Genomic DNA, 26,412 nt, shown 5'->3' on the forward strand with positions numbered 1-26,412 from the left:
TGAGCCGCGGCTCTGAGACTGGTCCACAGCAGTGGCTGCAAAGCCTCCTCAAACTGCCACATCTTCAGAGTTTGTGCCACTCACCTGCCATTACTCCTTCCCCAGAATTTCAGCTTCCTCTTCTGCACAAAACAATATATAAAATAACAGCAAAGAATCAAGGTTGAGTAACTAAGTATCAACTAAACACAAGCAAGAGACTATTTCTAGCATGAGCTGTACAGGGGGAAACCAAATAAACCCCAAAGTTCCTCTTAAAAGAAACAATCATTACTATTTCCACATTTTTTTTTCTCCAAATTCTGGTTGTCTTGTATTATTTGAGACAGAGTCTCACTATATAAGCCCAGGATTGCCTTAACTTAAAATTCAAGGTATATATATATATATCACAATGCCCAGATCTAGACAGCTTTTAAAAATCCAACTCAAAGAGGAACATTCCAGCTTTTTAACATTCTTGCTTATTTTGTTTTCACCAGAAATAGAGTAAATTTACACATTACATAAATAATAAGGGAAGCTGACTCACCTTTGCTGAATTCTAAGTCTTGAAACCAGCAAAAAACTTTATCTGGATTGTCCATGTAGAAACAAGGGAAAAGACCTAAAACTGACCTAAAACTAACCTTGTATCTACTTCCTCATAAGGCATGTAAGTGTTCCCATCTCCAAATAAATTATGCTAGAACTCACTGATGGAACACAAGCAAAATCATGACCTGTGCCATGAAACAAGGTGATTCTGAAAAAGATTTACTTCTACTTCCTGGTACTAACATTTCAACACAAAGGCTCTAACTTTATTCTACTTGACTTTCTGTTCTATCATGACCCTGGACTACACAAAGGGAAGGAAAATCAATTTAGATTTTCACACACTTCTACCCTAGAGCTCTCCACTCCGCATATTGTGTTAACATCCCTTTAAACAGCTTCATTTGCATCTGTTGTTTGTACCTTACCATAGCCAGCCTGACCAATGGCTACAATCCTAAGACCCAGTCACTGCCCAAAGGATATTAACTTTTCCTAACACAAATTCCTAATTACCTTATCTACCTTAGCAGTTGTCTCATGTGTAAATTAATACAACTACTTCATCTACACAGAAAAAGTCTACATTGTAAGGTAGGAGACTCAGGCAGAGTTGAGAGAAACTGTGGTTAAAAGCTGCTGACCCATCTCTAATTGATCCTAATATCTAAAAGTCTCTATATGCCTCACTCTCCCTTTGGAAAGGAAAGGTGATTTAGTGGCCTTGGGGTCAGAACACCTGTCTTTGAATTATCAGCAACAAGTAATCTCAATCTTCATTTGCATTTTCCCCATGCACATATGGATAAAAAACAATCTTTATGAGTTGCTGGAAAGATGAAATAATGTAAATGGAAATAAAACACATTTCTGTTTTCTTTCCTATAATCTAGGACTCTAAGCCTTTGTTGTTTCTTTATCACCAAAGAACACGAACCAGATCCCACAGTGGGCTTGTGCTCAACAACAGTGTTCTCTGTCAGACTGAAACAAGTGGCATCAGATCCTGACAACTCTGACAGAGAACAAGGAGTGCTCCGAATGGACTTTGGCACCAACCTGCTGGTCGCTTGGTCAGATTGAGACAGTCAGCATGGTAAACTTTCGGGCAGCCTGGCTTCTTGCAGGAGACGAGCTGACCAGCATCTCCACAGCTGAAACACTCATCCTCTCTCTCCTTTGTGACTTCACCCTGGCTCCTGCGCTTCCCATGTTGCTTCTTCCTGAATTTCCTGGACTTTTCTTCAGTGACAATGGGTTGATTCTGGAGGTCAGATATTGATCAGTCAACACTGTGACAACAACTCAGGTATGTACTCTTCACTAGATTAACTATCCTTTCAACCCCAGCTTCTCCTCTGGAAAAGACAACACTCAGAGACTGTTGTAAAGTTAGTGAAGATACAGGAAGGCACGCCCAATTCATGTTAGCTTTGACTGCAATCTTAAAAACCAAACAGTACAGGGGCTGAAGAGGTGACTCCTCAGCAGTTAAGAGTCCTTTGCTCTTCCAAAGGACTCAGGTGTGATTTGAATCATCCACACTGTAGCTCACACCCAGCTCTAACTCCTAAATCCAGGGGATCAGATACCCTCTGCTGGCCTCTATGGGCACCAGGCACGCAAGCCTTGCATAGGCACACATTCAAGTAAAACATCCATCACATAAATTAAATAAAATTTAAAGTGTATATATTATAATAACTTTCTTGTGTTTTAAAAATTATTAAGCTTTGACCGTTGGGAATGTTTCTCAATTGGCTCTATCCTTGTGATACAGGCCCATCTCTATGTATTTTAGCATTTCTTTGATTAAAAAAATTGTTTTTGTTTTTGAAACAGGGTATCTTTTATGTAGTCCTAGCTATCCTGGTATTTGCTATGTTGATCAGGATGGCCCTGCTACCCTATATAATCTAACCATTTTGGTTACCAGGCCATTTCATCTACTCCCTGAGACTGCTGGTTGCTGCACCCTGTTTCCCTCTCTTCCCTCTCCCAGATGTTCCTGCTTCTGACTATGCTCTCCTTTTTATCTATAATAAACTTCCTTGTCCACCATATGTAGGAGCAGTCTTACAGCCTTTCTTATTCTTTTTCATTCACCACCCGGATAAGATGTTCAATCAGCCAAATTCCTACGTAACCAAAAAAAAAAAAAAAACAAAAAAAAAACCCAAAAACCAAACCAAAACAAAAAAACACACCCAGAAAGAACAAAAGAATGAACGAACAAAAGAAAGCAAGCAAGCAAGCAAGCAAGCAAGCAAGCAAGCAAGCAAGCAAGCTAGCTCCAGCCTTACAATTTTTGGGCTATAAAATAAAACATTTCTCCTGTGTTTGGGGATATTCTCTCAAACCCTGTTTTAGGGAGATAGCGCTGACAGAAAATAAAGCTTCCTTAATATAAATAATCAGAGAGAGAGATTGAGAAATTGAGATCACCTGCGTCTGACTCAAAAGTGTAGGGATTAAAGGTACATATGAACATGCCCAGCATTTTGGTTTTTTATTGTTTGACATAAAAATTTTTATGTCAAAGCTGGGACGTGGTTGTGTGCCTTTAATCTCAGCACTCAGGAGGCAGAGGCAGGTAGATCTGTGTGAGTTCAAGGCCACTCTGGGCTACACAGAGGGAGTTCCAGTACAGCCACCAAAGCTACACAGACAAACCCTGTCTCAAAAAACCAAAAATCTTAACTCCATCCACTTAATGTGTGTGTGTGTAGGTCAGAGGACAACCTGGAAGGACTCGGTTCCCAACTTCCACCTTTAGGTCTTTGGAGACTGAATTTAGATGATTAGGCTTGGCAGCCAGGCATGGTAGTGCACACCTTAATCTCACCATTTGGGAGACAGAGGCTGGTGGATCTTTTTGAGTTTGAGGTTAGTCTAATCTACATAGTGAGTTCCAGGACAGCCAGACCCTACATAGTGAGATCATGTTGCAAAAAACAAACCAAACAAAAAACCCTCCACTAAACGAAAAGGAAACCATCAGGGTCCTGAGAGATGGCTCCACAGGTAAAGGCAATGGTCTCCAAGCCTGCACACAAATGACTCCTGTGGGTTGTAGTCCTCTGTCCACCCTATAGCACTCATACACACACATTTTATGTATACACACAAGATCAATAAATCTAAGAGAAAAACAAATGAACAAACAAACAAGCAAACAACGACAACAACAAAAACTCTCTAACAGAAAACAGCAGCCAGGGATGGGGTTGCATACCTATAATCCCAGCATGTAAGTAGCAGGCAAAGAGAAGACAGACTCAAGTTTAAGGCTATGCTGGAAAAGACAGTGAAAGTCTCTTCTAAAAAAGAAAGATGGGGCTGGAAAGGTGGCTCAGTGGTTAAGAGCACTGGCTGCTCTTCCAAAAGCCCTGAGTTCAATTCCCAGCACCCACATGGTGGTTACAACCATCTTTAATAGGATCTGATGCCCTCTCTGGCATACAGAGCACACATAAATAAATAAAAATTTTGCCGGGCAGTAGTGGCGCACACCTTTAATCTCAGCACTTGGGAGGCAGAGACAGGTGTATCTCTGTTGTTCGAAGCCAGCCTGGTATACAAGAGCTAGTTCCAAAGCTACAGAGAAACTCTGTCTCAAAAAAACAGAAACAAACAAACAAACAAAAAAAAAAAGAGGGCAGGAGGCACTGAAGATCAGCACTGGCAATTCTTATAGACGACTTGGGTTTGATTCCAAATGGCCACAAGGAGATTCACAACCATTTCTAGTTCTACTTTCTAGGGAGGGGCTCCAATGACCTTTGGTGGCCTGAGCATTAAATGCATGTGATACAAACATCTATACAGGGGCTGGAGAGATGGCTCAGTGGCTAAGAGCACTATCTGCTCTTCCAGAGGTTCTGAGTTCAATTCCCAGCAACCACATGGTGGCTCCAAACCATCTGGAAAGACATCTGGCGCCATCCTCTAGCGTGTGGGTATAAATGGAGGCAGAAAGTTGTATGCATAATAAATAAATCTTTAAAAAAAAAAAACAAAAAAACCCATCTATACAGGCAAAACATCCATACACATAACATAAAAGACAAATCTCCTTAACAATTACAGCATTGTAACTCAGTTAAATGTACATAAATAAGCACAGGAAGACAAAATAATATTTATATTTTGTTAATCTCTATATTTTTTGGTGGTAAACCCACGGCTCAGCATGGGCCAGAAAGCATTCTACCACAGAGCTACATCATCAGTCTAGAATTCTATTTTAATGTATGGTATTATAGTGTAGTAAATTTTACTAATACCTGTAGAAAGCAAAAAGAAGACAACTACATACCCAGGGAAATCTAAGTAGCTTCCTAGAAGGTATGGGAGGTATGGGGTGAGCAGAGACCAAAGTAACCTATTTCATTGTTTTAATTCAGTAGACCTTTTTTTTTTTTTTGGTTGGGGGGAATTAGAAAAATACTTGTAAGTCAAAATACTACAGCAACATCAACTAGATCATGAGACTGCTCAGTAAACTGTTAGTGGCACTACTGATAATCAATCCCATTATTTCAAAGCAAAGCTTCTTGAAATGAAGACTCATCCCTAGCACTGCACCTAACAATGCTACAGGAGAGACACACCATTGTTGCTAATAGAAAGTGTTGAAATTGGTACCTTTGGCCGCACACCCAGGAAGCCACTGCAGTTCGGGGCTCCACATTTGCAGACAGTTTTTCCATTCCCAAGACATTCTAGGTTGTAATTGAAGGTAAGTTCAGTGCCTGCATAAAGATCACAAAATATTAACATATACAGTTATATTATTTCCTAATTATAAGTGACAATAATGTCTAATAAAATAATTTTATTTTATTTTTATTTTTTGTTCAAAAAGGGTCTCTGTGTAGTCCAGGCTGTCATGAACTCAGAGATCTTCTTGCCTCTGCCTCCTAACTGCTAGGATTAACGGCGTGCACTACCACATCAGGATGAGAGTAATTTTAAGAGAATAAAATTTTAAATCTGTGTTATTCATTAGCTAATGTGACAGAATTTTATTTTGTTGGTTTTCTGAGACAGGGTTTCCCTGTGTAACAGCACTGGCTATCTTAGAACTCATTCTAAACCAGGCTGGCCTCGAACTCACTGAGATCTACCTACCACCTCTGCCTCCCAAATGCTGGGATTAAAGGTGTGCACCACTATAGACAGTATGTAACATCAATTAAAGCAGTTAAGTGATATTTAAAATAACTTTTATCTTTAAAGTATTACTTCTCTTATTTTTCCATCTGTTTTTCAACTATTTAGATTCAAAATACACTAAACTCACTAATAAAATTAACTTGAGAACTTGATGGTAGGATGCTGGCACATATTGTAATCCCAGCACTCAAAGGCAGAGGCAGGAAGATCACTGTATAGTGAGTACCAAACTAGCACTCACAGAGTGAGACTCCACCATAACAAAACACAACAGCACTTGGATCTGTAAGCATAAGAACTGAATTTGAGTTCTAAGAATCCACATGAAAGCCGAATTTTTGGGTGGAGACGGGACAATATCCAGAAGCTCAAGGGTCATCAAGCTCATTATAAGCAACAGAGAGCCATCAAAGAAATCCTGTCTCAAAACAAGGTAAGGCAGAGACCAGCACCTGATAGTTTCTGATTTCTACATGCTTAGTATGTGTGCCCCCCCAAAAATAACATTCACACACACACACACACACACACACACACACACACACACACACACACACACACACACTTTCATCAGTACACCTACATAAGGAATGCAAATTTGAAGAAGAAACCTTGTCAGGTATGTGTCCCTGAGAATAAACCTATCTGGCAGCATTCAGGGGAAGAGGCATTTCACTGCAAAGTAATACTATGAGGAAAGCAAGATTGCAAATGGGCGATCCACACGAGTTATGACATAACTGTTAGGGGATCTGAACTTAAGAGTAGCTTTACTCATTCATAGAGACCAGGCAAGACTCAAAAGTACAGCTGAGGCACTCCTAGTCTTCCTGTGTTCACGTCTGGATGCTGAGATTATAAGCATGTGCTACCACAGCAGGCCAAATACCCTACGCTATAATGGAGAAATATCATACATCTATTCTAAGAATACAGCACAATACCCACAGCAGTATATAAAAGTTTAAAGACCAGTATACAGGACTAGGGGCATAGCTTGCTTGCCTAGTATGTGCAAAACCCTAGATTAATCCCTAGCAAACCGTTCCCTCAAGTAAAAAACTAACAAAAACAACAAATAAAACAAAATTGTAACAAATTAAGGCACAAAAATATACTCTTCCTGAGCTGGGTAAGGTAGCATATACCTATAATCCCAGAGGTTAAAAGGCTGAGTTAGCTCCTGTCTCAAACAATAACAAATCCCAATAAAATAATAAATGAGTCAGACCTGACTTCAGTGAATCAGAACCGAAAGGTAATAAAACACAAACACTGGGCTGGAGAGATGGATCACTGGTTAAGAGCATTGCCTGCTCTTCCAAAGGTCCTGAGTTCAATTCCCAGCAACCACATGGTGGCTCACAACCATCTGTAATGAGGTCTGGTGCCCTCTTCTGGCCTGCAGGCACACATTCAGATAGAATACTATATACATAATAAACAAATAAATATTAAAAAAAACCACACACACTTAAACTCAAAAGTAGGTTGGCCTAACAGATATGAGAATGTTTTATGAAGACAAATACACGTATTCTTAGTAATTTCACAGCTAACAACATCGATCACATTTTAGGAATATTAACAATTGCAGACTGATGGTCTATTTTTTTTTATTTTATATATATTGGTGTTTTGCTTGCATGTATGTCTGTGTGAGGATGTCAGAACTTGAAAGTACAGACAGTTGTGAGCTGCCATGTGGATGCTGTGAATTAAACCTGGATCCTCCAGAAGAGCAGTCAGTACTCTTAACCACTGAGACATCGCTCATCAGCCCCAATATTTTTTTTTAATTAAAAAATTTCTAACATTTGTTTTGTCTGTACACATATGTACAAGTCTCTAAGTGTATGTATGTATATAGGGGTGCATGTGTGGTGGTCAGCGGATAACTTGTGAATTGGTTTTCTCCATCCACACTACATGGTTCCGGGAATCCAACTCAGGTAATCAGGCTTGGTCAGCAAGCTTTTACCTACTTAACCATCTTATCTGCCCTGATATACATTCTAACAGTGAGACCAAGAAAGATTTTCATTAGATAGATGCTGGAAATCATTAATTCTTTCTTTAGCTGGACAGAATATAAAGCCAAGTGACTTATAGTTAATACACATGCTGCAGGATTAAGAATCATCTGTATTTACATCACTGAGAGGCTAGAAACAAAACAAAACAAACAACCCCACACAAACCAAAACCAACCAGGGTTAACAGCAAGCCGTGGCTCCTACATCATACTCCCTATAGAATTATTGGTCCAATAATAATGTGATGCCACTTATCCTACTTTCATCCAAAGGGCAGTGGTGCAGCACAGTGCAGTAGAAAATGGCTAGCATAAATGAGCCACAATGCAGGGAGGCCCCAAGACAGCACTCACCCACACTCTGTGGCTTTGGAGCCTGTCCTGGAACTAGTTCTGTAGACCAGGCTGGTCTCAAACTCACAGAGATCTGCCTGCCTCTGCCTCCCGAGTGCTGGGATTAAAGGCGTGCGCCACTATCGCCCGGTGACAAAGAAGATTTTTAGATGGCAAAGAAGATTTTTAGATGGTAAATAAAGAACTTGAAACTCAGGCCTTAGCTCCCGAGTCTTTATTGACCTTACCTGCTTTAATGTCACTCAAAGCAAAAAGACCAACACGCGTGTCCCCGTTCACAGACCACTTCTGTGTTTCGCAGTTAGGCTGGCAGCAGTGGTTCATGAACCGAGCATAGTTTCCTTTCGGTCCAGCATCAATAATTCGATCCTAGAATTTCAAGAAAAGCGACCTGTCAGATTTCCTGAGACTCTACTATGTAGAAAACTATTCTCTCTAATAAGATGAAATGTGCTACTGGACAATGGTCTTGTATTATTTTAATAAAATACTGCTTGACCAGTACCCAGGTAGAATATAGACAGGGCAACCAGAACAGGAGAATTCTGGGAAGAGAAAAGGCTCAGTCTGTAGTTGTCACAGAAGAAGTCAGGTATAGGCAAAGCAAAATGAGAATGCCTTGCTGATAAAAGGTACCAAGCTACATGGCTGATACAGACAAGAATTAGGGGTTAATATAGGATGTGATAGTTGATAAGAAGCCTGAGCTAACAGGCCAACCAGTTTAGGATTAATGTAGACCTCTGTGTGTTTCTTTAGAACTGAAAGGCTGCCGGACCAGGTGGGACAGAAACCCGTCAACAGAAGTGAATGCTTTTAAAATCAAAGTTTCTCAGAGCAGGAGTTCTATGTAAGTCACATATGGACCAGTATCACCACCAACTCCACTTGGAAGGCTGTGCTTCAAATATACTAAAGAGGAAACTCTATGCAGGTTTAACAATGTGTTGTTATGACAAGCCCGCCTATGGGATTCTGGTCTACACTGAAGTTTATGAACCACTGCCCCCAGAGAAGCAGCAGCTTATTACATTTTCTAATCAGGAAGTTTACAGATGAGAGGCACATTAGAAATCATTTATTGAAATTTAACTACTTAATCCAATTCCTTACCCAAAGTAATCATAATGAGAATGTCTGTCAATAAAGACTCACAAACACACAAACACAACTGAAGAAGTATTTACAAAGGTAGATGCCAGGAAAAGAGCTGTCAGTCTAAGCATGAGGGTCAATGTAATCCCAAGTACTGAGAATGGTAGGGCAGGGGCTGGAGAGATGGCTCACTGCAGGACAATGCAACTTCTAGGCTTGCCAAGGAAACTTAGTAAGATTCTGATTCAAATTCAACTGTAATAAGCTAATATAACATGTAATAACAAAGGATAAATAAAAAACCAAAATGACACAACATAAATCAACCAAAGTAAAATAGGCTAAAGACATACTTCAGTTGTACAATCTTTGACTACTGTGCATAGGTTTCATGGTTCAATTCTCATATTAGCAAAGGGAGAACTCCAAAACCATAGTACAGGGAAAGAAATGTACTGGAATCTAATTTCCAAGCACAAAGAATTGCAGATAAAAGATACAGACACAATGGGAAATTTCTTCTGAAATATAATCCAATGACCCCCCAAATAAAAAAAATACTGAAATACTTGGTATCTTGAGTTTTTTAATTTACATACACCTATGGGTCATGACCCCAAAAATATCACCAGAAAATACAGATATTTACATTACAATGCATAACAGTAGCAAAATTACTGGTGATTGGAGTCACCACAACATGAGGAACTGTATTAAAGCGTTGCAGCACTAGGAGGGTTGAGAACCACTGAGTTATATGATCGTAACAACACACTAGTTAAACATGAACAAATTAGTCAAGTTTATACAATTAAGGGATAAAAGATTATTAACTCTTGTGATTTTTTAATATATTTTTACAGCGTTAAAAAAACCCCGACTTATATTGGATCATTAAAAAAAAATGCTAAAAGTAGCTTTATTGTTTTTGGTAAAGAGCCAAAAATGAGCAATTTAGCCCTCTCTAGAATCAGGATCAAGAAATTGCTCATGTATATGGACAAAGTCTGGAACTTGGGTCTATCACAAATACATTTTCAAATACAAAACAATTTTATATTACTTACTTTATCTAGAGTGAGCATATAGAAATTAGTGATATCGTGTTCCTGTGCATAACGGATTCGAGCTCTGCACTCTTCTTCATCTATTAGTTCACCCACATACTCATTCACAAACTCACCCTATAACAGAAAAAGCTCATAACTAAATGGTAAAAGAACACTGGTGTTTACAAGTGCAATTTATATTTTAAAAATAATATAGATGATTCTCAAAAGTAGACTATGTGAATTTTATTATTTATGATGCCTTAATCACTTAATGAAGAAAAATCACTTCCTCATTCCCACTAGCAGAAAAGCTCCAGGATAAGGCACACTGAAGAACCACCAGAATTGAAGACTGAGAAACAGTAAAGAAACAAGTCAATTTTGTTACCTGTCTGATGGCCTGAAATGCAGTTTCAACTACATTCTCTGTCTTGGAGCTTGCCCTGCTTTTACCATCCTTCTACATTTCACATCACTGTCCACCCTACTCTGCATAGCATAATTAAACCATCTTTCACAAATAACATGGGAGACTTTAACCCTATCTCTACCTGGCAAACAAGATAAATATTTGGTAAATGGCTTCATTGTGTTTCCTAGAAACCTCAACAACAACAAAAAATTTTAAATGCTTAAATTTTTATTGATTGATTGATTGAATGCTTTGGTGTTTTCCCTGAACGTATGCCTGTTTGAGAATTCTGGATTCCCTGGAACTGGAGTTACAGACAGCTGTTTGTTGCCATGTGGGTGCAGGGAATTGAACCAGGTTCTCTTCAAAGAACAGACAGTGCTCTTAACCACTGAGCCCCCAACAAAATTCTTTGGAAATTATGAAAATAAGCTTTGTTACTAAATTGTCAAATAAGATTAATTTTTCTATCCAGAATGTATAATATTATCTGTTAAAACGTTGAAGAACAGCCAGGTGTGGTGGTGTGTTCTGGAGACAGAGGCAGGTGGATCTCCGAGTTTGATGTCAGGACAGTCAGGGCAACAGAATGAAACCCTGTGTCAAAATACCAAAAACTCAACCAAACAAGTGACAAATGTCTGGATTCCTTCCTATACACTTTTCTCAAAATTCTAGAGCTCTAAAAATTATATTAAAGAGACTAGAGAGATGGGCAGCTAAAAGCATTGGCTGTTCTTCCAGAGGACGGGGGTTCAATTCCCAGCCACCACATGGCAGTTCACAACTGCCTGTAATTCCAGTCCCATACATGCAAGCAAAAAACAAAACAAAACCTCTTAATGAAGGTTAATAAACCCATTATTGCCTTCAAGAAGGAGGTTAGCAGAGGCCCTCCACATTTCATGTTGAAGATTCCCTGCATTTTCACTGTGAAAAGCTCAACAAAGCTCGTCACTCTTGATAACCCCAAACTATTTCTCCTGATTAAATACTTTATTCAAATACTATAACTGCTGGGCAGCAGTGGTGCACACCTTTAATCCCAGCACTTGGGAGGTAAAGACAGGTGGATCTTCCCGAGTTCAAAGGCCAGCCTGATACACCAAGTGAGTTCCAGAACAGGCTCCAAAGCTACAGAGAAACCTGTCTCAAAACAACAAAAACCAACCAAACAAAATACTGTAACCACCTCTTCTTCCATCTTTACTACTGGCTCTAAAACTGTCACAAAGTGTAAAGAATCTCATAACATTCTTATGAATTTCTCCCTATATTGTTATATATAGCGACTATGATCAATGTAAGGACTTTGATGACAAGATCATCCACTATCAAGCCTCTCTCTACACCTTGGAGTTTATAATAATTCCTAACTATGTGTCCTCTATGTAGTAATTCTCATATTCATCAAGAAGAACCAGTTATATCAAGCAGTAAAAACAAAATAAAAGCCTAACAAAACCTCTTAGTTTATCTTTACCTTTTTAATATCTGTTTTTGTCCGGAGACCCCAGCCCCTCTGTAATGTGCGGAAAATTTCAACGTCTGGATACTGGCGCTTGCTGAAGCACTGGTTTTGACAGCGCCCTCCAGCAGGACACACCGTGGGATGGCACTCATAGAGCAGCATCCGGTTGATACACTCTGAATCTATCCCACAGGGATTCTCATCAGTAGCTTTACAGTTGCAACGGGGAATTTCTGACAAGTCTGCAGTGAAGATCTGTACCCTACCAATAGGTCGGTTCACCTGGAAAAGCACATTGTGTCATATCAGATAAATTAACATAAAGCAATTCAGTAACATATCCTTCAAGTTATATGACACATTTTACATGATTTGAAGAAATCAAGATGAGACTATTCATATTAATAATAAAGCTACAGCTGATACATTAAATGTAAATTTCAAGCCAGCTATATTGGAATATGCCTTTAATTCTGTTTTTTTTCAGAGACTAAGACAGGAGATCACAAGTTAAAGGTGAGCCCAGACAAATGGAACACCATCACCAAATTAAAAAGGGGTGGGGATGGGAGACTGTAGTTTGGTGGTAGAGTGCTTGCTTATAAACCTATAGCACTAGAGGGAAAAAAAAAATCAATTTAAAAGTTGCTACACTCAAAGAATTTAAAACCAGGTCCTGGCATAAGATGATGTTATATAAGCTAATATATACAAATAATCACTTTAGGAAGAACACTGAAGAGGGACAGTGAGATGGTTCAATAGGTCCAGGAGCTTACTGATAAGTCTGACAAGTCGAGAACTGACAAGTCGACAACTGTGTTAGAAATAAAAATCAAGTACTCTTTTTATACTCTTAACTTCCAATTTTTAAATGTTTACCATGAGCAAGAAAGGAAAAGGAGCCATACAGTGTTATTCTACTACACAGCCTCCCAAGATTTGTCCCCATCACCTTTATATGTTTATAAGGTGGTGGCTTTTTGTCATTCTTTCGATCTTCCTGTAGTTGTCTTAGCTCTTTTTGGGCCTTTAACTCTTCAAACCTCGCTGCAGCTTCCTGAAGAGCTGAAAAAATAAAACAAAATCACGTAAAAAAAAAATTATATATCTCTGGGTATATTTATTTTACCCTATCTCCCCCTTTAAGCTGAAGAAAGCCCATGTCCTGCTGGGCTGTGGTGGCGCCCGCCTTTAACCCCAGCACTTAGGAGGGAGAGGCAGAGGCAGGTGGATCTCTGTGAGTTTGAGGCCAGCCATACCTACGCCCTGCCTTTTTTTGGACAGGGAGGGTGAAGCAGTGTCTTTCTACTCAGTAGCAGAGGCTGGCCTCAAATTTATGGTCCTCCAAGCCACTGAAATTACAGGTGTGTATCAGCATGGAACCTAAATTTGAAAACGGTTTTAAGTGTTGGAGAGCAATCCATGACTTTACAGATGCCAGGCAAGCCCTGTGCCTTTAAACTCCATCTATAATCCCAGCCAATTTTGTTTTGTTGAGATGGTCTTATAAAACCTAGGCCATTGAACTTGGGCCCCCAACCCAAGAACTGAAATTACAAGCATGTGGCTAAGACACTTTTGTTTTCTCTTTTTTTCTTTTTGATACACAGCCTCACTGTGTAGCAAAAATCACCCTGGAACTCACTATGTAATCAGGGTAGTCTTGATCCTGGGGTTCGTTTGCCTTAGCCTCGAGTCTTACGATTACAAGCAGGCATCACAGTATTTCAGACACCCTGAACCATTTACATGAACTTTAACACAGAGCAGATACTGAGCTATGGAAATTTCTGCTTGCCTGAAAAATCATAAGGGTAAAGTTACCTTTTCTATATGTTCCATCCACTCCTTTTCCCATTTTATCCTTGCTGCTCACATCTCCTTCCATATAAGGGAAAACTCGGGCCTGATGAGTCCATAGATAGTCATTAGACCCAAAGAAGAGAACAGGGAACTCTCCCACATCGTGTCTCATTTTATCAATGTTAGAGGGTACAGCTCGAGGATGGCAGATCTCAGCTGGCCACCACCTGGGAAAGGTACAAATAAGAGAAGAAACCTCTACAAGGCTGCAAAAGCACTGGGAAAATAACATACTTAAGGTTTTGTTGTAGGTCTTTCTGCATGTGTGTATACATAGTATGTACATGTATACAGGCACAAACTGAAAAACAAATGTTTCCCTGGTTATTGTTCACTCTGTTTACAGAGGCAGGTTCTCGAGGTGAACCTGGAGTTCACTAGTGCTTTCTAGCCTAGCTAACCAGTTTACCCTGAGGAACCTTATCTTTGCCGCCCAAGCTCTAAGACTGCATACATGTATGAAGGTGCTAGGTTTAGAACACTAGCCTTCATACTTGGGTACCAAGCACTTTGTTCATTTAGCTGTATCCTCAAGTAGAATGTCACAGAAAGCTAAAATAAACATTCACAAATATAAATAATTTCTTAGAAACAGTTACGTTGCTTCAAGGAAATTATGATACATGAATATTTACAATGTCCACTGAAGAAATTTCTTCAACAGTGAAATGAAAATCTGACTGAAGAATTGGCATAGTGACTAAGAGCCCATTCTCAGCACCCTTGTCACGTGGCTCACAGACATCTGTATTATTTAGTTCCATAGAATCCCATGCTTCTGGTCTCAGATTACTTGTGCTCACATGTACATATCCACATTAAGACACATACACAATTATTAAGTTTATTAAAAGTAATTAGAAAAAGAGAAATGAAGACGTAACAATGACAGGGAAAACAATGTTCATCATTAAGGGTTTCAACAGTAGTATACCAGACAATTTGGATTTTAAAAAAACTTACAGCTAGGCTAGAGGTCACGTATTTCTAATTCCAAGAGTTTCAGGCCAGTCTGGTCTATATACCAAGCTGGATATCAAGTTTGAGGTCAGCCAGGATACACAGTTAGACCTTAACTCAAAAGCAAAAACTAAAAAAGAAATTCCCTGTAATTATCTAACCAAGATAATCAATATTTTCATCTTTTTTTTTTAAAAAATATTTATTTATTTATTATGTATACAATATTCTGTCTGTGTATGCTTGCAGGCCAGAAGAGGGCACCAGACCCCATTAAAGATGGTTGTGAGCCATCATGTGGTTGCTGGGAATTGAACTCAGGACCTTTGGAAGAGCAGGCAATGCTCTTAGCCTCCGAGCCATCTCTCCAGTATTTCCATCATCTATCATCTCTTGGTGTTGACAACTTTTAAACTTTTCTTTAGTAGATGTAGGATCTTGCTATATAGCAAGAACTAGTCATGAACTTATGATCATCCTGCCTCAGGCTCCCAAGTGCTGGGAATACAGGGTACACCACCACACATAGCTAGTAATTCATAAAATATATAATCATAGTGTGTCATTCTATGTTGAAATCATTCATGTTAGCTGGGTAAGTAGGAACCAGAGGCAGGGAGGAATCTGAGTCTGAGGCCAGCCAGGGCTATATAATGAAGCCTTGTTTAAAAATCTAACAAACTACATTTATGTTGTATACTTTTATGCATTCCCAGCTCAATTACAACTTCAAAAGCAAAACCAAAATGAACAATTGTGGGGAAACTACGGACAATTATCAGGTGGAGAAGAATATTACTGTGCATGTTTGTGAGTAAATACTTTGAAACTATAATGAATTTTCCTTGTTTATGAGATTATGTGCTTATTCAGTAAATAATTTGCTACAGTACACATACTATATACCTAGAACTGAAAAATAAATATTTAACATTTTCTAATAGAGTTTAGAGTACTATGCCTAATCATGAAGAACATTTTAAGAAGTTAATTACCAGCCTGGTGGTGGTAATGCACGGTTTTAACCCCTGGACTTGGGAAACAACGGCAGATGGATCTCTGTAGTGTGAAGCCAGCCTGGTGTACAGAGTGAGTTCCAGGACAACCAGGGCTACACAGAGAAACCGTGTTTGGAAAAACAAAACCAAAAAGTTATCTTCCAGAACCCAAGAAACAGAGGATGATAGGAGAAATGAGTGCCATTCTTTGTCATGTTACTCACCTGTATCGACCAACCTTCACCCAGACAATCTCCCTATAGTGTGGTTTTTTGCCAGCCTTACAGTCATTGCAATACCAATTTCCTTCAGGAATATCAATGTTTAGGCACTCACGATGGAAAGCAGCAGGACAGGAGTCACAGCACAGAAGACTGCCTCCTAGAGGAATAGGGAAACCTCGCATTAGACCACAAGAGTCCATAAAAAGTCCCAGCAGAAATGGCTTTTGCTCAGCTCCTAATCAATTATTTTTTTTAAAAGATTTTTATTTATTAATTATGCATACAGCATTTTCCCTACATATATGCTGCAGACCAGAAGAGGGCACCAGATCTCATTACAGATGGTGTGAGCCACCATGTAGTTGCTGGGAATAGAAATCAGGACCTCTGGAAGAGCAGTCAGTGCTCTTAACCTCTGAGCTATCTCTCCAGCCCCTAATCAATTATTTCTAACTCTAGCCAAGGGCTTAGTAGAACACACACAGAAAGACTACTCTGTAACAATATGCCTTTAATATTCCTGAGCTCCAAACTCACATCAAAAATTTTCATATTAGGATAATAAATAGTATATTTTCTACCAAAATTAGTTATGATAACAAGATGGTATTTATGTGCATAAATATCAATATAAACATTTTCCTTATCCCAGCACTTGAAAGGCAGAGGCAGGCAGATTTCAGTTAGTTAGAAGCAAGGCTGATAAACAGAATGAGTTCCAGGATACCCAGGAACGTTCCAGAGATACCCTGTCTCGAAAAACAAAAAATGAAAAAAAGAAAAGAAAAGAAAAAGAAAAAGGTTAGCAAGGCAATAGTGGCTCGCCTTTAATCACAGCCACTCAGGAGGCAGAAACAGGTGGATCTCTGAGTTCAAGGCTAGCCTGGGTCTATAGAGTGAGTTCCAGGACAGCCAGGGCTGTTACACAGAGAAACCCTATTTCAAAAAAATTAACAAAACAAAACAACAAAAACAGAACCAACCAACCAACAACAACAAAACAAACAAACCCTTCCCTTCTAAGACTATTTATAGCAAATAGAGGCCACAGTATAACAAACACACAATTAGGGGCTGGAGAAATGACTCAGAGGTTAAGCATATTAACTGCTCTTCCAGAGGGCCTGAGTTCTGTTCCAAGCAACCAGATGGAGGCTGACAATCATCTATAATGACATAGAATACTCTCTTCTGGCAATCATGGAAACATACAGATAGAACACTGCATACATAATAAATATACATCTTTTTAAAAAAAACAAGGCACAATTAAGTTTTGTGTATGTAGCTTGTGTGTTTGCATGCACATGGAGGTCAGAGGTTGGTGTTGGATGGATTCTTCATCACTTTCTACCTTATTTTTTATGACAAGGTCTACTGAACCTAGAGCTCACCCATTCTGCTAAGATGGTTGGCTAGCAAAAGAACTCATGCCTGTCTCTGACCTAACAATACCATGTTATGAGAATGTACCTTGTTTTTCTACATGAGTCTGGACTCAGTCTGTCATGGCTGGGATTTTACCAACCAAACCATCCCTAAAACCTGAAAATTCGATTCAGCTGGTGACAGGAAGGTCTTGAAGTCCTAAGACCTTATCACTTCAGGAATTCACTTTCCTTATTGAGATCTAAATTTCCCAGTAGAAACATTTTATAATGAGCAACAGTTGCTCTTGAGACCTCAGCTAACAAACACATAACCCAGCAGCACCTCCATACGCGTAGCTGTTTCACTCTTTTTTCAGAACACGGCAGTTTCAGACACAGAGTTATCAAGTGCTTGTAAGCAGGGTGTTTGGCATCCCTACTGAACCTGAGTTTCTTGGTTCATAACTTATAGTCTCCATTTGCTATCACACTTATTAAAATTGTTTAAATAAAGTTGGTTACTTAACACAGTGAGAAAATTTTAGGTGATCTCTGGACTTGTTTTTAACTTTTATGACTGAACTTCCTTCATAGGCTGTGCTATTTCATTTTTCCTTTGTATTGTTCTAGAAATTTTTTTCAACTTGGGCATGGTGGTGAATGCCTTTAATAGAGGCACACTGGAGTTGCAGAAGCATGTGGACCTCTGGGAGTTTATGATTAGTTTGGCATACAAAGCAAGTACATAAGCCCTGTTGTAAAAAGAAATATACATATATAAAAATAAAAACTTTCTTCAGAAGTTGGAAAGATGGCTTAGTGGGATCCAAAGCATGGGCTACTACTCTGGCAGAGGACCAGGGTTTGATTCCCCAGCAAACACATAGTTACTAACAACCTTCTATAACTCTAGTTCCAGGGGAAATGACTCCCTCTTCTGGCCTACTCTGGCACTGAATTCATGTGATGTACAGTAAAGATTATAGGTATGCCCCATCACATCAATTTATATAAAGTCCAATGCTTTGGGCATGATAGGCTAAGCAAGCACTATTCCCAGCCTCAAGTATTATAAACTAAAAAGGATACATGAGAGACTGGAGAAATTTATCAGTGGGTCGGTCATAATGGGCTTGCTACAAAGTATGAAGCCCCAAAGTTAGGATTCCCAGAACCCAGAGAAGCTAGCCTATAACCCCAGCACTGAGTACATGAGACAAGCAGATCCTAGGGACTCAACAGCACACCAGTCTAGCCAAAACAGATTGATGAGAGATCTTATTTCAGGGTCAGAGAGATGAGCCAAGTCTGAAGACCTAAGCTTGATATCTAGGACCCATATGGCAAGAGAAAGAGAAGCAATTCCTGTAAGTTGTCCATATATTCACTGCAATACACATTAAAATATAAAACACTTGATAATCCCTTTGAAACCAGTCAAAGTTAGAAGTCACATCTTACCTTCTGAGCACACAAAACACCAGCTGACATTAACATGCTCATGATTTCGGCAGCCCCGCCTAGGGGTGAAGTGATTAGGGCAGATGATACTATTAGATGCAAGGATTTTTGACCCAGCGGCAAGACAAAAGTCATTAGCATGGTAGGCCACAGGACATCGGACACAACGCATCAGACGACCTACATTTATGGGAAGAAAAATGGGAGCGAAGCAAGAGAAAAAGATTACATATGGAAACAAAGTGCATTATGAAAGTCTATTTGCCAGCAGGGAGAAACATGGCTCTTAAACATGTAATTCACTATTAAGATGAAGAGAGGAGCTCTGTGCTAGTCCCCAGTGGGAATAGGACTGCACAACTGTAAATACACCTGCATCTGCAAGGAGACCATGATCTACGATCCAGATGACTGCCTCAAATCCTGTAACATCTGAAATAAGTAAATTGAAACGAATGGACTTGGGAGGCAGAGGCTGGTGGATCTCTGTTGAGTTTGAGGCCAGTCTGGTCTACAGAGTATTCCAGGACAGCCAGGGCTACACAGGGAAACCGTCTTAAAAACAAAACAAAACAAAAACAGAAGACAAAAGCAATTGAACAGTGGAATTAGTCTTTGCTTATTACTTTATGAAGCTTATTTCCCAGATGGATCTCTAATATACATCAGCAACTAAAAACCAGGATCCAACTACTTAAATCTATATGGTAGAAGAACTAAAAGGGATATAAAGTGTATTGAATAGGAGATGTTTTCAAACAAAATCTCTAATGATATCTAAATATTTTAAGCCATCAGCTGGAAATTCCACAGAACACAGCATGGTATCCATGGGAATTCATTACTCTACTTGGCCACAAATGTTGCTACTTTAGCAAACTGACAAGCAGGATGCTTCAGACTGCACTTGAAAATAAGTAGTAGTGCCCAAGAAACCAAAGTCTTATAATTAGATTGATTTACATCAAAAAAAAAATCCACACCTTTAGAAGCAGATACATTGGCTGGATTAGCAGCATGGCAAGTTATACAGATGTGCAGGGGGCACCGGAAGCCCTTGTTCTGCATGACAGTTGGTGGGTACTTCTGGACACATTGTTCATGGTAAAACTTTCCACATAAGGGCAGAAGGCACCTTTTCACATCTTCTCCACTCTGTTTACATACAAAACAGGTATGGATTCCTGGAAAAGGAAAGAGGCAACAGATTAATAATACAAGAATCTATTCCAATCAAAGTTGTTAGGAATAAGTTAGTGAAGAACTTTATAAAATTTACCAAACTGACAGAATCTGACTATGCACAACTTTAGTACTTTTATAAGTGGGCAATCTGGGCAGGCAGTGGCAGCGCACGCCTTTAATCCCAGCACTCGGGAGGCAGAAGTAGGTGAATCTGAGTTTCGGACCAGCATGGTGTACTGAGAAAGTTCCAGGATAGACTTCAAAGCTACACAGAGAAACCCTGCCTCAAAAACAAAACAAAACAAAAACAAGCAAAAAAACTAAACAAAAAAGTGGACAATTTGATCTGATATGTGTTTATATAACGAAGTGTCATATTATACTGAGTACAACACATTTCTCTCAAAGAAAATCCAGCCTCTAGATCCAACTACATTGTAGGTGATAAAGAAAACACAGGAACAAGGTGGACATTAAATGCTTCCTCTCAAGCCTTATTCCTGGCTTGTATGACAAAAATCCATGACAACGCGCACTGGTGGCGCACGTCTTTAATTGGAGCACTCAGGAGGAGGCAGAGGCAGGCGGATCTGTGTGAGTTTGAGGCCAGCCTGGCCTACAAGAGCTAGCCCCATAACAGACTCTAAAACTACCATCTCAAAAAAAAAAAAAAAAAAAACAACAACAAAAACCAAACACCCCCCCCCCCCAAAAGCCATGACAAAGCAAGCTATAAAAGAAAGGGTCTATTTTAGCTTACAATTTCAGATTATGGTCTATCACGGCAGCAAGGTGGCAGCAGCTTGACGCAGTCAATGTTTTCCAGTCAGGAGCAGACAGCAGGAATACATGTGATGCACTTTTAGACTGAATTTTGCCACATCAATGAACTTAGGGCAATTTCCTATAGATATGCCCACAGGTCAAGGAGATTTAGACAATTTTCTGTGAAGCTTTCTGGGGAATTCTGAGATCTGAACTTAAGAAATCCACTTGCTTCTCTCTCTCTCTCTCAAGTGCTAGAATTAAAGGCTTGTACCACTGTGTTCAGTACAATTCTTATTTCTTCTCAGATAATTCAACATTGTTTCAAGTTGACAAAACTATCACAGCCAGTTTTTTTAAAGAGTTTTATTTATTTATTTAGATTTATTTGTTTTGTATACAGTGTTCTACCTGCATGCATGTCAGGAGGGGGCAGATCTCACTGCGGATGGTTACTAGTCACTATGTGGTCACTGAGAATTGAACTCAGGACCTGTAGAACAGCCAGTGCTCTTAACCTAAGTTATCTCTCCAGCCATCTTTTAAAAAATACCTTTGAGACATATGGAAAAATCTGAAAATAAAACCAGGAATACTACAACTCTTGAAAATATATTGGATTTTCTTTTCAAAGTTCTGTTAGAAGACTTCAATAAACACTTATAGATTCTTCGTGTATGGCCGGGCGGTGGTGGCGCACGCCTTTAATCCCAGCACTTGGGAGGCAGAGGTAGGCGGATCTCTGTGAGTTCGAGACCAGCCTGGTCTACAGAGCTAGTTCCAGGACAGGCTCCAAAGCCACAGAGAAACCCTGTCTCGAAAAACCAAAAAAAAAAAAAAAAAAAAAAAAAAAAAAAAAAAAAAAAAAAAGATTCTTCGTGTATGTACATGTTTTAAGTGGAGGTTAAGGTTGACATGGGAGGTGTCCCTCAGTCATTCTCTACCTTTTATTTTTATTTGTTTGTTTGTTTTTTAAGACTGGGTTTCTCTGTGTAACAGCTCTAGCTATCCTGAAACTCACTTTGTAGACCAGGCTGCCCTCAAACTCACAGAGATTCACCTGGGAGTGCTGGGATTAAAGGCATGAGCCACCACTGCCCAGTCTCTACCTTTTATTTTTTAAAAAGATTTATTTGTGAGTATGTGTATTTGTGAGGCCAGAAGAGGATGCTGGATCCCCTGGAACTTGAGTTTCAGACAGCTGTGTGCTTCCCAATGTGGTGCAGGGGAATGAAGGCAGGTTCTGTGAAAACGCACTAAGTCCCAGCCCCGCCCCCTCTTGTTTTCTGAGACACTGTGGCTTATTGATGCTCATATGGTGGCTAGATAGTGAGCTCCAGAAACCTACCTGTCTGTCTCCCAGTGTCTGGGATTACAGATACACATAGCCATGCCTGACCAGATGCTGGAAATCTAAAATCAGGTCCTTACACTTGTATGGCAATTATTTTATTGATTGAGCCACCTTCCTACCTGAACACATGCAATCTTTTTGTTCCACCATTATCCATGTACACAATGAAAAGTTAAGGAAAGAAAGAAGCGGGAGGGGAGGGAGAAACCCTGCTTTGGAGATATAGCGGAAGGGAACAGGCCAGCACTGAAAAGCAAACCTGAGATGATCCCCTATTACAGTAGAGCAGGAAGAGCCATGAAGTAAGAAAACGTCTTCATACTTTTTATCTGTCTGGAAGCAGGTAAAATATCTTAGGAGAAAAAAAAGACTTATTTATGAGTGCTCTATCTCCATGTACACCGTTATGCCAGAAGAAGGCACAAGATTCCACTGTAAAGGGTTGCTGGGAATGGACCTCAGGTCTGCAGGTCCTCTGGAAGAGCAGCCAGGGAGTGCTCTTAAGCACTCAGTTATCTCGCCAGCCCCTCACCCCCAGAATACCTTATACAGTCTCAGGCTGAGGATACAGTGATACACTGATTGCTGAGCCTACATAAGACTCTGAATCTAACTTCCAGGCCTAGAAAAAATAAAAATGGAAATTTCTCTATACTTCAAATCACACATACAAGTTACTATGAAACAGATTATACACATAAATATGAAGACAGAAACTATAAAAATCACAGAAGATGTACTGGAAAAAAGTGACACAGAGTTAAGCTGTATTTCTTAAACATGACATAAAATAATACAAATGAAAGTTGATAAACCAGGGACCAAAGATGGCACAGTGGTTAAGAGCACATCGATTTCCCTTCCAGAAGGCCAAGGTTCAATTCCCAGCGGCTATAATATGGCATCTCAAAATCACCTCTAACTCCAACTCTGGGGAACCAATGTCCTCTCCTAGACATTGAGGACAACAGGCCTGCAGGCATACAACATATACATATGTATGTAAGTATGTGACAACAGGCAGGCAAATTGCTAATACATATAAAATAAAAACCTTTCTAGAAGTTGACAAACCAGACTTCTATCAAAACTTAAAATGTCTGCTCCTTTGAAGACATTAGGAAAATGAATCTAAAGATAGGCATGAGCCGGGCGATGGTGGCGCACGCCTTTAATCCCAGCACTTGGGAGGCAGAGGCAGGCGGATCTCTGTGAGTTCGAGACCAGCCTGGGCTACAAGAGCTAGTTCCAGGACAGGCTCCAAAGCTACAGAGAAACCCTGTCTCGAAAAACCAAAAAAAAAAAAAAAAAAAAAAATAAAATAAAGATAGGCATGTTAGTGTACACTTTAAATTCTGAGTTTTAAATCTCTTAGACCTTTCTTTCTTTCTTTCCTTTCTTTCTTCTTTCTTTCTTTCTTCCTTTCTTTCTTTCTTTCTTTTTAAGTTTTTCGAGACAGGGTTTCTCTGTAGCTTTCAAGCCTGTCCTGGAACTAGCTCTTGTAGACCAGGCTGGCCTCGAACTCACAGAAATCTACCTGCCTCTGCCTCCCAAGTGCTGGGATTAAAGGCGTGCACCACCACCGCCAGGCAGACCTTGTTTCAAAAACAAAAAAAGACAATGAACCTACCAGAGAACTACAAATAAAAATCCTGAGCCATGAATAATGGTGTATGCTTGTAATACCAACAATAATGAGCTGTCCTGGAGAACTGAGAATTTTGTAGTCAGCCTGAGATCATGTCTCATAAGACAGATGGACACATCTCAGTGGTAGAGCTGGTCTACTACACACAAAAACCCAGATTCTGCTTCCCACGACCATAAAATAAACCAAAGTTCCAAAGACTGCCAAAAGACGGCAAAAACTAATATAATTGATGGAGCAACATGCAAAGGATGAGGAAGGCATGAGTTAAAGGTCAGCCTGGACACCACAGTAAACCACCAACTGAAAACAAAGAAAAAAAAACAACAGAGGATTGAAACAAGTTTAAGGGCAAAGAGACCACATGGTCAGGGAAAGGACATTTGGATGGGAGCCTAACAACAGAAGCAAACAAAACACAGGCAAATGTAGCACGAATTCTAATTGGTATTAATAATAAAAATAGAGTCAGATATTAGGGGGTGAAAGCTGAAGGATCAGAGAAGCTAGAGTTTTTTTACCTCTTTACCAATGATCAGACCAAAGGGGCGATCCTGTCCACAGACTACACTGAACTTCTGTCTCTTCCCGCTTTATATTCCTCTCCGGGCCCAGCCATATCACTCCTGCCTCCACCTCCCTCGTGCTAGGACTAAAGGTGTGGGATCCTAAGTGCTGGGATCACTTTTGTGTGAGCTGTTTCTCTTTTAGACAGATTCAATCTTGTGTAGCTCAGGGTGACCTTTACTAACAGAGATCCCTCTGCCTCTTTCTCCTGAGTCCTAGAATCAAAGGTGTGCGCCACCACTGCCTAGCTTCTAGTGGCTTAGCTCTGTATTCTGATTGTCATGCAAGCTTTGTTAAAATACAAATGAAATATCTTATCAATACAGGCAAATCAGATTTTAACACAGTAAAAAAGCTAGTCATGGTGGCCCATACCTATAATCTTAGCATTTGGGAGGCTGAGGCAGGAGGATTATATTTAGAAACATTTACTGAGTTTGAGAGCAGGTTGAACTGCAAAATGACTGTCTCAGAAAAAAACAAAAAACCCAAAAAAGGTAAAAATAAAAAACTCCAAACGCCTAAAAAGAAACAGTGAACACAGGGAAAAAGAAATTGTTTGTAAACTGTACATTAACAAAGAAACAATATTTTATATATAAGTGTCAGCACTGGAGCTATAATGGCTTCCCAGGGAAAGGCAAATTGAGAGGAGGAACTGTAAGGTAAGGGCAGGATGAAGAGGAAGAAGAGAGAGGGGAGACAGTTCCAGGGAGCGTAGAAAGAACTGTGCTTTAGGCAGCATGGTAGCAGTTATCCATCAGCTGCTTTTTTGTTACACTATCTCTACCTCAACCCTTCCCCTCATCCCTAGCTACGGATGGTCAGATAGGACCTCCACTGACCACAACAGCAGTGGGAGTAGTAGCAGAAACACCAGAAAAAGGAGAACAGTGGAACATTCTGACAGTGGTAGATTGGCATGAAATACACAAAAGAAAGACACAGTAGAAAAAGAAAAAAGAAAACAGTTTATTGCTACTAAGGAGTCAGCAAAAAGCATGTGATCAAGCTCAGAGGAGGTGATGAAGTACCCCAAAAATTTACAAATGCAGGAAAGTGACCAATTTCCAATGGCTTGATGGAATGATTATGGCCCAATGTAATTTCAAAATGCTTTTCATTAAAAATGATTGTTGTACTGTGTAATCTCTAAGAATAAAATTTTGCATTCATTGTACAGCAATATCATCAGGAAAGGGCAGTGTAAGATTCAGGCCTAAATCTATTATTCTATTTTTTTCCCCTATCGTGGCTAGCATTCTCAGAAAGATCCCATCCGTGATACAGACAAAAAGCAAAGGTGCATCTAAACAACACGCCTTTTTCTTCATCCTGATCTCTATTAAGACCAACCAGTGTTTCTAGGTTCTGATAACACCCTATCTGAATAAATCTTTTCAACGCTACAGGAGCTTTCTACACGTAATATCCAGAATCCTCTCAACTTGGGAAAGATTCCTAATCTCATTCAGAATTCTTTTGCTTCTGTCCTGGGCCTAGAGCTGATGCTCTAGTGGAAGGGAAGAAAGCATCGAGTTGAGGGCCAGCTTTCAAAGACCCTCTGCTTACATTTCTGGCTGTAAGGCCTCCTGAATCAGAGGAATTTTGTCTATAGGACATCTGAAGAGATCTTGGGTCCAGGGTTAGGTTAAACATTTTTGCCCTCCAAATAAAACTGCTTAAACTTGGAAGAAATTAAAGAAGCAAAGGTGGGAGGAACTCTTATTTACATATCTTGCAGGACAACCTGAAGATCATTATTTTCTTTTGATTGAACCTCCACTGAATATTCAAAAATGGAAATATATAGTTAATAAAGTAACATTTGAATCCTTCACTGATTCAGCTGTGTATTATTGTACAAGTTATTCCTGCCT

General features: G+C 39.6%; 1 protein-coding gene and 1 long non-coding RNA gene across 8 annotated transcripts in view; one reads left to right on the forward strand and one right to left on the reverse strand.

Moving 5' to 3' along the window:
* The window catches only part of Nsd1 (nuclear receptor binding SET domain protein 1), a 102,269-nt gene that overhangs the window by 6,218 nt on the left and 69,639 nt on the right, over positions 1-26,412 (reverse strand). For 6 of the 7 annotated variants that reach the window (XM_075969534.1, XM_075969538.1, XM_075969533.1 and 3 more), the window contains 10 exons: positions 19,997-20,197; positions 19,014-19,193; positions 16,183-16,339; positions 13,962-14,167; positions 13,090-13,202; positions 12,147-12,416; positions 10,267-10,383; positions 8,332-8,473; positions 5,185-5,291; positions 1,597-1,801 (listed from right to left, as the gene is read on the reverse strand). In XM_075969534.1, the coding sequence (XP_075825649.1) occupies positions 1,597-1,801; positions 5,185-5,291; positions 8,332-8,473; positions 10,267-10,383; positions 12,147-12,416; positions 13,090-13,202; positions 13,962-14,167; positions 16,183-16,339; positions 19,014-19,193; positions 19,997-20,197 (1,698 nt within the window). Of the gene's footprint in view, positions 1-84; positions 123-1,596; positions 1,802-5,184; positions 5,292-8,331; positions 8,474-10,266; positions 10,384-12,146; positions 12,417-13,089; positions 13,203-13,961; positions 14,168-16,182; positions 16,340-19,013; positions 19,194-19,996; positions 20,198-26,412 lie in introns of all 7 variants that reach the window. The other variant, XM_075969539.1, reaches the window with a different exon arrangement.
* Positions 1,746-2,600, forward strand: LOC142848054 (uncharacterized). Its single transcript, XR_012910352.1, has 2 exons — positions 1,746-1,846; positions 2,474-2,600. It is a non-coding gene; the product is annotated as an uncharacterized LOC142848054 (long non-coding RNA).

Source organism: Microtus pennsylvanicus, chromosome 4, assembly GCF_037038515.1.
Source record: "Microtus pennsylvanicus isolate mMicPen1 chromosome 4, mMicPen1.hap1, whole genome shotgun sequence".
In the NCBI taxonomy this organism is placed as follows: Eukaryota; Metazoa; Chordata; class Mammalia; order Rodentia; family Cricetidae; genus Microtus; species Microtus pennsylvanicus.